Source organism: Medicago sativa, chromosome 7, assembly GCF_051527215.1.
Source record: "Medicago sativa cultivar Bolivia chromosome 7, Bolivia_mono, whole genome shotgun sequence".
Taxonomy (NCBI): Eukaryota; Viridiplantae; Streptophyta; class Magnoliopsida; order Fabales; family Fabaceae; genus Medicago; species Medicago sativa.
Window position 1 is genome coordinate 87,083,192 of NC_140755.1, and position 15,230 is coordinate 87,098,421.

The 15,230-nt window shown below is 32.8% G+C and overlaps 2 protein-coding genes across 4 annotated transcripts; one reads left to right on the forward strand and one right to left on the reverse strand.

The window, feature by feature from the left end:
• Positions 1 to 839: 839 nt before the first annotated feature.
• LOC146909726 (N-acetylglucosaminyl transferase component family protein / Gpi1 family protein) lies at positions 840 to 8,687 on the reverse strand. 2 transcript variants are annotated; one of them, XM_085726555.1, is made up of 10 exons: positions 8,572 to 8,687; positions 7,216 to 7,434; positions 6,203 to 6,586; positions 5,953 to 6,093; positions 5,769 to 5,872; positions 5,428 to 5,652; positions 3,060 to 3,551; positions 2,093 to 2,520; positions 1,490 to 1,583; positions 840 to 1,345 (listed from the first exon to the last, which is right to left on the reverse strand). In XM_085726555.1, exons 2-10 carry the CDS (start codon positions 7,384 to 7,386, stop codon positions 1,234 to 1,236), a joined length of 2,151 nt encoding a protein of 716 aa, XP_085582681.1. In that variant the 5' UTR covers positions 7,387 to 7,434; positions 8,572 to 8,687; the 3' UTR covers positions 840 to 1,233. The 2 variants fall into 2 exon arrangements, with proteins under 2 accessions (XP_085582681.1, XP_085582682.1); XM_085726556.1 differs by having other exon boundaries at positions 6,199 to 6,586.
• A 4,893-nt stretch (positions 8,688 to 13,580) lies between these two features.
• Positions 13,581 to 14,975, forward strand: ERD15 (dehydration-induced protein (ERD15)). Of its 2 annotated transcripts, none has more exons than XM_085726561.1 (3): positions 13,581 to 13,616; positions 14,178 to 14,518; positions 14,630 to 14,975. In XM_085726561.1, exons 2-3 carry the CDS (start codon positions 14,215 to 14,217, stop codon positions 14,671 to 14,673), a joined length of 348 nt encoding a protein of 115 aa, XP_085582687.1. In that variant the 5' UTR covers positions 13,581 to 13,616; positions 14,178 to 14,214; the 3' UTR covers positions 14,674 to 14,975. The 2 variants fall into 2 exon arrangements, with proteins under 2 accessions (XP_085582687.1, XP_085582686.1); XM_085726560.1 differs by lacking the exon at positions 13,581 to 13,616 and adding an exon at positions 13,657 to 13,692.
• The last annotated feature ends 255 nt before the right edge of the window (positions 14,976 to 15,230 follow it).

The following is a 15,230-nucleotide window of genomic DNA, read 5'->3' on the forward strand; positions in this document are numbered from 1 at the left end:
TGTAGTTTAAGAAAAAACAGTTTATGAAGGTATAATTTTCGTTTGTGAGAACTTATGAATTAAGATAAAAACTTATTTATTTGCATAAGCTCTTTTTCATAAGCTCAATCCAAACGAGGCTTAAAACAATAATGCAGTAATTAAAAACAGACGAGAGAAGAAGACCAGCGTCAATAATTTAAATGGTTCAGCCTTAAGAATCACTCCACGGAATAGAGAGAGCTGCAACAAAAAATCCACTATGAGGAGAAACGAGATCCAAGTCAATAGAATACTTCCCTTGGAGCAACAATAAGAATACCCAAACCTTTTTCAACACTCTATTTTCACACATTTCTTTGATATCTCAATCTCTCTAATTCTTTTCACAAGTAGACAGTTTACAAGAAATTCCTCACAGCGCGCACACAAATATTTTCAATGGATTCTCCACAAGATTACTAACATAGTGATATCTTATACTAACAGATTGTAACTTCCTCCCAAATGTTGCACGTTTGTTTATAATGACTGAAGTCTAAGTGTTTCATCACTTCTACTTGTACTAGATTTGTAAGACACTTCAAAACCCTTGCCTAAGTTCGAACATGAGATCATGATTAAATTTCGTGTCTTCTTATCCTAATGCTCATAGATAAATTCATTTGCTGTGAAGTATATGAAGAAACATTTGAATATCAAAAACATTACTAGCTTGTACTTCATTTACTACTGGTTCCAGACCTGAGAATCTACTCTAATTCAAGATACAGTAGCAGTAACAAAACTTTAGTTTTCATTCTAACATAATGACAAACAAATAAGCAAGTTTTCATCCCAACATAATAACAAGCAAATAAATAAATAATGGATAGTGCCTCAGCCAAAAAAAAATAATCGTTGGATAGTAACACGTATATAAGCATCAGAGTTAGATAACACATTTACAAAAGATATGCTATTTCTTTTTTCCTAGTAAAATAAAAATGCTCTTTTCTGGAGCGGACGTCATTCTCACTGAGGATCACCTCAAAAAAAATATCATACTCAGTAAGGGGAAAAGCTCCAAAAAAAAAAAAGGCATGCTATGCTACTACTACTATTATGATGAATTCTCAATTTACCCATTGGAAAAGAGTAAAAGCCACCAACAACATGAGAGAAAAGGCAAGTTGGATGAAATCTGTGGAATTAAATCCCAGAACTAATGCCTAATTGTAAGCAACCAAAAAAAATTCCGAGCTAAAGCTGTTGTCATCTGAAGCAGGCCATAAGTGAATCGTGACAAAGGCGCCAATACTTTTTGTAAGGTAGGGACATCCATGGCATTGGTGAAGGAAGAAGAGTTCCGCGCTTGTATGGCACTCTAGCAAATAAAAGCCAAAATAAAAAATTTAAAAAAGGGAAAAAGCTATTAAATCTAAATGAAAATAGAACTAAACAAACAGAGGAACTAGAAGGAGCATCAAATCACAAGACCAACTTAGCACTAGTTGCCAGGATACATTACCTCTGCCCAATGAGAATTCCATGAGCTGCTTTAGCGATGGTTGACCCAGAAACTCCCAAAAATGCATTTCTGTAGTGAGGTGAGATAACTTTTCCTGAAATACAACCCATTGAAGTAAGCACATAATGTTTTCTCATGCAAACATACACCAGCGAAAAATAATGCGAATTCTTACTGCTCCAATATCACAGCAATCAAAAATTCACAATTGATATTTCAATCAAGTCTTCAAATTCATTTTCAATAAATGTTTGGAAATATCTTTGTTTCTAATATAGGTGTTCTTTTTACGTTGATATGCAAGAGGAGAGGAACTTTCACAACAAAAAAATAAAAAATATATCACGGCCTGATTTACCATGACAGATCATCACGAATAATTCACAAAAGTAGTATACATCCAATTTCTTCAAGTAAAAGTAAAAGCCATTGACATTAATAAGAGAAAATCTACAGAGATAAAACATATATACGGATTTACCACAAGACGTCACAATAAATTTCATTACTTTACCAACATATAGGCATATCATCGCAATCAATCAAGAAAAAACCAAATAGAAGCATCAATATGAACCCTTAAGTAATAGTTTCAGGCCTCACCTATGCTCAAATAGTTGCTGTGGAGAATTGAAACCAGAATACTCGATTTTTCTCTATTGAAATTGTTTAGATGCAATGATTTCTTAGATGAGTTTACTTCATTAGCAAAATCCCGATTTGCAGAAGCAGTATGATTACTCTGACAGTCACAAATTTCAAGCCATATTCCACAAGGGAATCTTCCTGGTCTCGTCAACCAAAGAAATATCTTGATATAAGGTGTAGCATGAATTATCGAAATAGTAACTTCAATAAGTATGCAGATAAGGTTGATGGTCGTGTCAACGATACTAAAGAATATGTAGAAAACGGAAGTAGTTGGTAACAGAAGTAAGAGTGGTGTAAATAATAGAGATCCAACAATATGTTGCTTCACAGTGTAGTCAAAGCTATCCAACCTCTGGCGAAGAGGATTCGACTTCCGACCCCTGCCAAAACAGTCAGTGACTTGATGAAAATAAATGAGAAAGCAGAGCAAGGATTATGCAAAATGTTTGTGCATCTATAACGATTATTCTTCAAAAGGATACTGAATCACAAATAGAGTAGTTCAGCAACTATGAAGGTTTAAAAAAAAATACAGGGGATATCATGATCCTCATTTCTGTTACAAGTTATCTTCAATTTTACAGATGCTTCGACATCTTAACGGCTAACAATAATTGGTTCTTGCTCCCTTAACATCACTGTCAATGTTCTCAGACATACCATAGTAAAAAGGACAGATATCAAATACGACCTACTAGATCACCGATATTAGGTGAGTATAATATGTCTCTGCAACTTGTAATTGTTTAAAAAAAATAATCGTTTCAAAGACCCGTATTGTAAAACTTACAAAAACCTATAGATATCATATATAAACATTCCATTTATGAAACAAATTCCACATTATGATGTTCAATTCTCATTCAAATCAATGCCTTACTTTCAGCCTATCATCTCAAAGAGAACTAGTATTTGTTACCTGAAAAGCCGCCACAAAGCTGCTAATGCCTGTATTTGTGTTGAATATACAAGTGAAATAAACCAATGAAGAGTTGAAACATGCAAGGTTCCCAACGCAATCATGTCTATGATCAAAGAAGCAGGTACAGTGAATCCACAAAGAATTCCTAATATAGAAAGGCCTCGAATAATATAATTGAAGATGAAACCCACAAAGATCCAGAGTGTTGACCATACTTGGATTACATTCAAAGAAAGCATACCAAGTACACCTGCCAGCTCATAATTCAATTTGAAGCCTGCAGGGTCTCCCATTAACCAAACACACCCGGAGCGCAAAAATGTGGCAAACCAATGGATAAAATTCAAACCCGACAAGCAAATTGATTCTTCATGATATAACAGTGACCATCCAACCAAGTTTCCCAAGAGAATATCAACAACCAAAGATGACCACATAGAATGCCTATGCATTGCAGCTTTCTCTGCATATTCAACACATGATTGTGACCTGGCACGCCAAAGAATAGTGTTAAACATGGAGAAAATATACAATCAATATCCTTAAGAATAGTGAATAATTGAACAGCAAAGAAAACATTTAATTTTAGAACATAGATTTAGTTACATATATAAAAAAATAATATAAAATAGCACTGACATAAGTTTAAAGAAGACAAAGACGATATGAAGCGATAAAAACCAGAGTAGTTAATAGCGGCGCTATAGCGGCCAATAGCGGCCGCGCGGTGCGGTGCGGTACCGGACCGCTATGCAATAAGCCATGGCGTAGCGTTATGAGATAGCGGCGCTATAGCGGCCGCAACACTGCATAGTTGTTTTGCAGTCTTGCACCGCTATTTCATTTTACGTGAAGATACAAGATTCTCCTTGGTTTTAAAAAAACAAGGGTATTTTTGTCATTTTCGTCTAACCCTAATAACTTCAGTTTTCTCTCTTCCTTCTTTCATTCTCTACGGCGCCTTTCATCTCCTTGGAATTATCAGTTCTTTTCTTTAGGATTTAATGTTTTGAATTTTGGTTAAGACTTTTGAATTTTGATATTATGTTGGAGACTTGAAAGCTTTCGTAATGTTTTGAATTTTGGTGGTTTGTAACTTTGAATGATTTTGAGTAAAACCTTTCATAAGATTTAGGTGGTTTGTAACTTTGTGTGATTTATGAATGTGTCATGAGATTTGAATGTTATATTTAATTTTATATTAGATATATGTTTGTTTATAATTTGTAGTATTATTTGTATAATTTGTCCTAAAAGTTATGAAATAGCGGTCATAGCGCTAGGCGCTATCCCGCTATAGCATTTTTTGGGTCGACCGCTACGCGCCGCTATCCGCTATTAACTACTATGATAAAAACAAAATATCGCCTATCACTTTCAACTTCAACCAAACGAAAATTGTTCGAACTAAACATTATAGTGTAGTGAAAATTAGGGTGTTCCTGACCAAGTTTGGTTTGGCAAGTTGGTACGCTCAGCTGCAAACTAAACCTTTCTTCACAGCTCACAAATTTAAAAAACCAGACTGAACCACGGATTCTCAAGGAATTACATGAAAAAAAGCACTGTGATGGGATTGTTAGATTCAAACCATAATTCATTGGTGTTTCTCATCATAAAAATATCTTGTTATCTCTTAATACACTCAAAAGCCATCATCCATAGAAAGAATAACTTAAAACTCATAAACGCAATATTTCAATGTAAATAAGCAACATCAATGCAAGCAACTCCAATATTATATTTGTAATATAAATAAAACCGTGTGTGTCTAACATATTGATGAGAAGCATATTATAGGAGGCGAATGGGGAAAAGCAAAGTAGAACAAGTAAAAAGAGAAGAAGTAGAACTGGATGGAGAAAACATAATGGTATTGCAATCCTGAAGTAGGCAAACCCAACTTGACAAACAATTAACCAAATACCCTAAATTTCTAAAAACCTAAAATAACCCAATTTTATAAAAATACTTCACAGTTCACAACCCAAAAGACACTGAAAGCCAAAAAATCACAATCAATTCTCAATATATAATGTTATACACTACACCTAACTGTGTAAATACAAATATTCAATATACATTTGTATATACAAAAATATTATTGAGCTCGTATGATTCAATCTAACCTCAAAATATTTATTTTGGGTAAACGGCACAGTAAAGAAACTGAACTGAATTGCAGTTGGATTTCATTTAACCATGTTAGTTAGGTTTGTTTTCTTGACCACCCATACCCAAGCATCTGTTTTATACGAAACTAAACTACATGGACTTCATAAACTAACAAGTGAGATATCTCCAAATAATGAAACCAGCCACAAATCAGATAACTTAAATATTTTACAAAAAAAAATCATATTACCTGAGGTCATTGTCCTGAAGAAGAATTGGCCAATATAATATCTGACAACAACGGACTCGGATATTTATCCAAGCAGTCTTCTTGAACACATTTACCAATGTCACATACAACCATGATTCTGATTCATGATTAAAATGTGTTTGGAAAAACTGAAGAACAATATAGAAGACCGTGGAGAACGAAGCCAAAAACTTGCAAAATAGATGCCCAATGATAACAAAAAACCTGAAAAAACACGAGATCGTCAAAGCTTGAATAAGAGGGCAAGATATAATGCATTGATAGTTGAAAAGCTTGAATAAGAGGGCAAGATATAATGCATTGGTGGTTGAAGTGGGTACATTGCAAATAGGGAGAGTTGGCTCAAGGATCTTCTTGGGATCACATGTCTGTCAAATGTTCTTTTAGCAGCAGATGTGCAATTAATTGCCAGAACAACTGTATCCTGGGATGAAATTGAAAAGGCACATTAGCATCTAGGACAAAATATGCTTACACAAATATAAATATGGTAAATTTCATTACCAAATCAGTGAATTTCTTCTTTGTATGAAGCTCATCGACCCACTTAGGATTCTTAATGGGAGTTTTCACTTGCTCATTCGAACCAAAACGACACAATGAGAAATGATGAGCACCGTAAGAAGGGGTTTCATAAACTATTACCTACAATTGTTCAAATATGATACATATCTGTTAGAGAAACCGAAAAGGTTTTGATATCGGCTACATGCAAAAAGACGAGATGTAAAAGAAGAAATTGTGACTTACATACGTGAACATCATGTTCTGACAGAGTTAGTCCATTGCAATGAATGTGGTGCACTTTAGGAAGCCTGTCAATTCCTACATCGTTCTGTTCAGAAGAATCAAACATCAGCACGACCCAATTACTTTTTCCAATAAAAGATTGACTACTTTTCCTCAATGGTCCATCTAATTGAAGGAAACTGCAACTCCTACAGTTATTCTTTCTCTGTACACTTGTACTTCCTTCTGCCGATGCATTGCCACAATCAGAGAACTTTTTTCTATCGACTTTTGCTTCAGCTGTCAAACTATTGCTAGTAGTGTCGGTGATACACAGACCAAGTACAGAGAACACAGACCTCTCCTGAAGAATTGTGGGCATGCTTTTGTGTATGTCATTAATGATCCCCTAATAGAGAGCAGTAGCTCATAATGTTAGTTATTCTCATTAAACCAGATCATATCAGAAACCATATATGAAATCTTGTATGGAAGAATTATTTGAAGACTTAACAGAGGAATTTTTCCCACAAATATCACAACAGTCATACGGTCAAAGAACCAAGATTTCCTACAAAACTAGGGATCCATATTCTTTGTAGTTATTGAAGCACACAGAGAATCAATTTCTACAAAATTGTTATACAACATTTCATGTAAGAATTGTGCCCAAGAGCTCATCCTAATCAATTTCTTGTCCTACCAAAAGTTACCTATTTTTCCCGACAAATTTCCAATAAGCTGGCATAAATTACACATGGACCTTATATAAAGATTCGAGATACTGATACCCTACTGAATATCCTAAAAGGAAACTTAATCTTTATTTAAACATGACAACACTTGCAAGATCTTGACTAATAAAAAAGAGCAGTTCGGTGCACTAAAGCTCTTGCTTACGCAGGGTCTGGGATAATATAAAATTTATTAATATCACAAAAAAGGAAACTGAAAATTTCCTCAGCAATTAATGGTTATTTCAGTTGTTTCACGTAAAACTGCATGCAAGAGATTGTGAAGTCGGACATATTAATATACCTCAATGGCAGGACTAGAACTAGAAAGCAAGACTTCACTACAAGTAAAGGCTACAACAATGTCAAGGGATGATGATGAGCAGGTGACAAACCACCCCAATAAAATACTGGAGGAGGATTCTTTATTTGATAAGAGCTGCCTTGGCCACCAAAGTCTACAATGTTTTTTCATCTTCACCTTATGATCTACATGTAAACTAAACTACAAATCATGAAGTCCCTGCACCGGATAAAAAGCACGAATTCACTCAATTATAAATTCTCAAATTCTCAGATAAAGTATAAATAAGAAGGTTTATATGGAAAATATAATGACAGAATTCCGATCATGAGCCACAAGTCATCAATTGATAGAAATAAAAACATATAAACAATTCGTCTGTAGTTTCGTACAGTTTCAATTATTATACATATTACGCATTCTTCATAAATTTCCATTTTAAACCAACATCTGCTTACTTTGTGATGGCTAGATTTTTCTGATTGAACTTGATCTTAATTATTTTTAAATCATTATATAGCATTTTTCTTTTTTGTTTTTATTTTTCGTTTTGGTTTCCATATTTTTCGGACACTAACAACAACAACCAAGCCTTATCCCACTAAGTGGGGTCGGCTACATGGATCAAATGGCGCCATAGTGTTCTATCATAAACCAAATTTGGATCCAACTCATTGACCTCTAAATCTTTTCTAATGGTTTCTCTAATAGTTTTCCTAGGTCTTCCTCTACCTCTTTTAACTTGACTCTAAAATATGGATATTTCTCCCGACCGGGATTCAAACCTTGGCATTTGAGAATACATACAAAGTGTTATTTCACAGAATAAGCTATTCTATTGGTTAAGTAAATACACTGTCATAAAAAGTAGTCAAGTTTTTCAATGGCTATCAAACAGCTTATCGATCGAAATCCAAATAACCTTCTTTTGATATAACTATAACATATCAAAGAAGAACACAATAATAACAAACCTAACAAAATTCTAGATGGAGGATTATGATATATGATGGAACATTATGACATGATTTAATCATCGATTTCAAATTCTAATTAAATAAACCTATAATCAGTTGGTAATTAAATTATAGAGTGAATTTGTAATTAAAACCTAATTAAATAAACGGAAAAAAGAAAAAGTGAAAATTTGAATAGAACTAGGGCAATTACTGAAACTGAGTTAGTTAAAACTCAGATGAAGGATCTGCAACTTTTCTGGGTAGGGTTTGGAGATTCATAATTGAAGAATGAGGGTTTGCATTTCCATCACATAAAAGAGAGAAAAAGGCAAAATATATATAACAGCAAATACAGAGAGAGACACAGAGAGAGAGAGAGAGAGATGCGAAGAGTTACCACGGTGGAGGTATTTAGCATCGGCGGTGGTGATGCGTCGGTAGACGGCACCGGAGGCGAGAATTAGCGAAAAGCGGAGAGTGCGATGGTGAGTGAGAGTGTAAAAGAGGAACCTTGTGAAGACAAGGGAAAATGAAAGCTAAACATATGCTGTCAAAAATAATTTCATTTCCTTTTTTTCATTTCACATTTTTCTAATTTCTCTTTTTGTTTTTTTAGAGGTCATTTTTATATTTTTTTTTTAACTTATAAAAACAATTATCTGCAAAAATTATAATTTAACAGCGTTTAGAGGTGTATTCCCTGTCCGTCCCACTCTTTTTATTAGGTGTAAATTACGAATAATAATTTTCATAAAATTACAATTTGTCTGTCATCCGCCTGGTTATGTTGAACTGTGGACATGTTGGTTGATCGTATGCCCTTAGTGAGACAAAGGGGGGTTGTGTACTTGTACGATCTCCGATGCCTAAGTAAATAAGGGGTTCAAGAGGAGAAGTCACAAGTTTAGGGTAAGAAGTGTCACACATATCCCAGGGCTAAAGCATGGTATATATAGGGGGTTAGGTAGGGCTTGATTGTCAAACCTTATCTTGACAATCATACTCCCTCTGGTTTCAAATGTAAGAAACTTTTCACTTTTTTGGTTCACTCAATAAATGATGTATGTGGTCTTTAATAAAGACCACATACATCATTTATTGAATGAACCAAAAAAGTGAAAAGTTTCTTACATTTGAAACCAGAGGGAGTACATGTTAGTACAGACATGGGTAGCCCTCGGTCTTGGTGAGCTACCCTTGACATGTGTAGGCATGGTCGACTCTCGAACCTTGTGTGTAACCCTCGGCATGTACCGTAATTTGGTGAATTTTAGGACGTGTCCGTTGTATGGTGTCGTTTGCGTAGTGAACTCGGGTCAGACCCGAGCAGAGCCGAATTGAGCTTTATCCTAGTCCAAAATGGTGGGCATGTCATAAATATATCCTTTTACATCCAATATGCTCGGTGGGAACGATTCAAATGCAAATGTTAGTTGAAAACACACACGCCTTGGAGTTCTCTAATTGCACTTCTCATCAATTTCTTCATTGCTTAGGTGTTGGTCGCTTCGTTTGTTAGGCGGTGTGTTTATCACTTTTTTTTTGGTAATTTTCATTAATTAGTTAGGTTGTATTTTTTTAATTGCATTTTTATCCTAAGTTGAAAATGTTAATCCACACTTCACAAATTTAAATTTTTAGCGATGTTGAACATGTTATTGTATACGATGTACTATCAATTTAAATAAACAAATATTGTTTGTTTTTAAGGAAAATAAACAAATATTGTTTTGTTTTTGTTAAAAAAACAAAATAATAACTAGTTAACGTGGCGTGCTCAATTTGATTTTTTTCCTATCAGACAGGATTTTTTTAACGATTCTCTCGAAAAAAGGTTTGAACAATGTTTGAATAAATAGTTTAAACAATTGTTTATAGTGTAAGAACTTAACAACATGCAATTATAAAATGTTAATATAATCTTAAAAAACTTAAGATATTGGAGTGTGCTCCTTATTTATCAAAAGTGTTAGCAAAATAAAATTTAATTTTTATGATTTTTTTTTTGGTAAGGAATTTTTATGAATTTTTATTAATCATAATAGTGAATATTGATTATATTTTAGGATAAGTTATAAAAAAATTAGTATGTGTCCTATAAAGTAATTTTTTTTGAAGAAGTGTCCTGTAAAGTAATGTAAAGTAACGTTTTTTTTCTTATAAATTGATATTTTATGAAATATAAAAAGTCTGCATATATCTCTTTATTTCATAAGAAAATGTCGTTAATTTATTAGTTTATAAAATAAGTGTATCGACGTACTTAAATTTGCTAGTGTATCATAAAAGCTGCCTTCAAAAAGAGGCTCTACTATTATATATTTCTCAAAAGCTATGTATAAGTTCATATGTAGGCCAATGACGAAAGCTTGTTAAAATATGATATAAGTCGGTTATGAAATCGTGATAAGATACGTTATTGATTTATCCAAACAAGTTGATATTAAATTATATGTAGGGGCTGAGATTTAAATCCTAGATATTCACTTATTTATCTTAAAATATTAATTTTTAGTCATCAGACTACTTCAGGAAATTTTAAGTGGTGTGGGGAACACATGTGTGTAACATTTCATTTTTAAAAGCATAAATATACATAATTATAATCTATAGTTTTTCATATTTTTGATATATTGAATGATTTCTCAATTTCAATGTTAATGAAAATCAACAAATTGAGAAGAAAATCAAAACTCCTAGTTCCAAGTGTGACAATGTGGCTATTGCTTCTCTTACGAATTAAAAAATTTGGGGCTTCTCATTTTTGTATTTTTTACTGGAATTAAGGTTATTGTTATGCAATTTGTTGATTGATAAAAATAAAGTATTATTGTACCAAATTTTTTAATAATAATAAAGTATTATTAATTTTATTTTAGTTTGTATATAGACAAAATGAAAATATTTATTTAAAATCTCACACACATAAACCGAGAATCTCATATTCAAACCAGGATCATGACATCTAGCCTAACAATTATTATTTGAAGGTTTCTATTTTGATTTGGATGTTTTTTCACAACGGGTTACCGACTAAGGACAATTTGGTGACACGTAACATCATTTCTCACGACTCTAAACTTTGTGTGACTGGATTCGGTGGATTGGAAACAACTCATCACTTGTTCCTTTCTTGCCCCATTTTTGCCCCTTTGTGGTGTATGGTTAGATCTCGGGTTGGTATATCTTCGACTGATCCGGATTTATTACATAACCATCTTGTTCAATTTATTCATTTTTATGGAGGATTGCGAGCTCGCCGTTCATTCTTGCAGCTTATTTGGTTATGTTGTACTTGTGTCATGTAGAACGAGCGAAACAACAGAGTTTTCAAGGCTATGGAAAATACAATTAACCAGATGTTAGATAAAGTCAATTTACATTCGTTTTGGTGGTTGAAAGCTTATAATGTTAATCTTGGTTGAAACTCTCATGTGTGACGGTCGAGCCCTTTTGTTTGTATGGGTATCGACTCTATTTTCTTGTTTATTTTGTCTTTGGTTACGTGCTGACGATAAACTTTTGAGGTTCTTTCTGACAAACCTTATGCTAGTAAGGACTCTCAATTGGTGTTAATATAATATTTTTTTTAAGAAAAACAATTACTATTTGAATATATTTCTTTTATAATTTTATAGTGTGAGCATTAATGACATGGTTAAACTTCACCATCACTTTCTTGATTTTTTGTCGAAAGTAGTGAGGCTACTTGACAAAAAATAAAAAAGACTTGTGTTAATAGACAATTACACATAAGCTTAAAATAAGTCATCCAAACGTTGGTAAAATACCATTGATATATCTTGATCCAGGCTTTCCATCAATGATCTAATTTCACATCTTACTTTGGTCATATATTATTTTTAAGGGTCCTGCTAACCGGTGTCCTTGGGGCACTGGTTAAGCATACCATAAAAGGGAATTATTCCAACCTTTTTGTTTGCCTCAATATATATCTCTATCTATAGAATATATATTCATATCATAATCCAAAATTTTCAGCAAGACATTTCAGTCATCCTCTTTTCACGCCAAACTACCTCGCTCACAACAAATGTTCAATAATGTATACGTAACTAAGAACATGCATCACGTTATATGTGGGACGTGGGATCCAAAATGTACATGCATGTGTTTTCCAATTGAGACATCTCACGTTCTCAGATTGTTTTTCCAAAATTTGGCTTTTCATAATTTTTCTTTATTTCCAAGTTTTTTTTTCTTCTTCCCTTAACCTGGCCTTCCTCGCAAATAGTAAAACCTTAATTTATTAAGTTGTCCCTCTTCACATTCTTATCGATCAATTATTTAAAGAAGGATTTTGCTTACATACGCTGATAGGGTTCTTTTTAAGTATCTCAAATCAAAAAGTTACTTTTTAAAACATGTAATTATTTAATTTTTAATGTTTTGAGTACACAAATTTTTATAAAAACTCGTTTATATATCTCTCGGTGCTTATGAAACATCAAATATAGTGTATTTTTGGTTCCACTTTTAGAGAGATCATAACTAATTTTGGAGGAGTATAATTGATTCTAACATATGACATATCTAGTTGTTGTTGAGTACAATTGATTATGCTTTCATAATTAATTATACTTGAAGCTAAAATTTGTAGTTTTTGATTCTAGAATTGATTTCCACACACAAATTTTTAATTCAACTCACTTTTACATGAATGTATTAAAACACAAGTTACTTTTAGTCATAATTACTTTTAACCGAAACCAATTCTATATCAATTATATCAAATTCAATTTTTATCATGACACAACCACTCACATACAACGAGTAGTACTTCCGACTTATTCAACCAAAAAAATGTACTCCCACGTACTATTTTGACTGGGCAGTCCATTAACTTAAGTATTTAAATTAACTAAAAAGAACTAATATCATAATTAACGTATTAAAACAAGATTTCATAATAATCATTCAACTATTTCACTAATTTTTTGGTGGCACAATAAAGTAATGAATATTATTATGCGACAATCCCTCCCTCGTGTTTAATTTAGATAATGGTTTATAAAACACACATTTTTTGTTGATGAAAGCTAAAATTTTGGAGGGTTGTGGCAGAGAATGTTGATTAAGTGGGAAATGAATTAAGAACCATTACAAACGAGAAAAATGATGAAAAGGTGAGAGAATTTAAAAAAAAACATTAAACAATTGATTCATATTATAAAAAGAGAGTTGAAAGAAAGTCAAGAAAGGAAATAAGAATACGCGTCATAGTTTAGTTGAAATTGACCTTAATAACGAAGCCACCACCACGTTGCGTCACCGAACCAAGACGCACACTGGACGGTGGACCCCATTTCATTCCCGAACCACATTAGGTTCGGATATTCCTTTCAGTCTTTCTATAAATTAATTCTTACGTGAACGATTCGCTTTAACGCGTTCGTCATTCTCGCTAACCAAATTTCTCTGGTAATTCCTTTTTCTCTTTCAATTACTCATTTCTTGCTTTAACGCGTTCGTCATTCTCGCTAACCAAATTTCTCTGGTAATTCCTTTTTCTCTTTCAATTACTCATTTCTTGAATTTTGAATAATTTTCTTAGATCGATTATCAGAAACTGATCAATTTCTTGTTTCTGAAATTGTAATCACCGATTTTAATTTTAATTTTAACTTTTTTGAATATTTTATTACTTGAATTTAACCGATCTTGACTCCAAACGAGTCAAAAGAGATTTGATTTTGAATTTTTATTTCAGATCTGACTTTTTTTCTTTCTTTTTAATTTATTATTTGCGATCTGATTTTGTTCTTCCAATTGTAAAATAACCATAATTGATGAATCATCATGATTTTATTTCTCGTATGTAGTTTTTTTTTTTTTTTAATTTCTTTGCATATTTACGAAATTATGATAATTTTAGAAGCAGAAGATCATGTTAATTACTATATAGCAGTTAGTTTGCACTGAATGATTATGATTGAAATTTTGAGATGTATTAACATTGTTAATTGTTGATTAATGGTGTAGATTGAGGAAAAAGTGATAAGGGTGAAGGTGATTCAAGATGGCATTAGTTTCAGGAGGAAGATCAACACTAAACCCTAATGCACCACTTTACATTCCAGCTGCATTTCGTTATGTCGAGGATTTTTCTCCGGAATGGTGGCAGCTGGTGACAACACTGAAATGGTACCATGATTACTGGCTTAGCCAGCAACATGATGATGAAGGCTTTTATGATGATGTAGATGAGTTTGACGGCAATGATGTCGTTGATTTGCTTCCTGATGCGTTTGATCTTGATGCGGATGAAGATCTTTCGATTGAAGCTCAGCTTGAAGAGTTTATCAAGTCTTCTGAGGCACAAGGTATATAATCAATGTTGTTAAATAGTTGCGCGATAGTGTAGTGAAATTTGAACAAATCGTTATTTTCTGTAATCTGCGATTGACAACACTAAACATACCGTTATTTTTCAGAGGAAAGTTTTGTGGAGCAAGGAGCAAAGAAATTTACTGGATGAGCTAAAGAGGAAGCTTCAAACACATCTACCATAGACGCTGAATGCGACGGTCTTGCCTTAGCTTTCGGTTATTTAGCTAATGTACCATGTCAGTTTTAACTTTCTGTAACTTCTTGTATAGGCAAGGTTTCAATTTTCAGTCATTCCTTCTTACCAAAATCTATGGTAAAATAGAGAGGAAAAGAAGAAAAAAAAATGTAAAAATATTTCAAGTACCGATGTTGTAAGAGCTGTTATATGTAATATGACAAAATGAAAAGAAAAAAAAAAAGAGAGAAAAAAAAGATTTGTTTACCCATAAACTTTCTTACCTGTCTTCAAAATGGATGCATTCATTGTTTCAAATTTCGTTTGACAGAACTCAGAAGTGTATGGAGTTTGAGAACACCATACAATACATGTCCAGAAGCAATCAATTGACCAATTGTAATAATAAACTTACTCAAACATGTTAGTATTATAGCATTTTTAAAAATATTTAAAACAGAAATGATAAGATTCAAAAGTATTTTTATCAAAACAAGAATGTTTTTAGCTTTTGTTCTTTTCAGTAATGA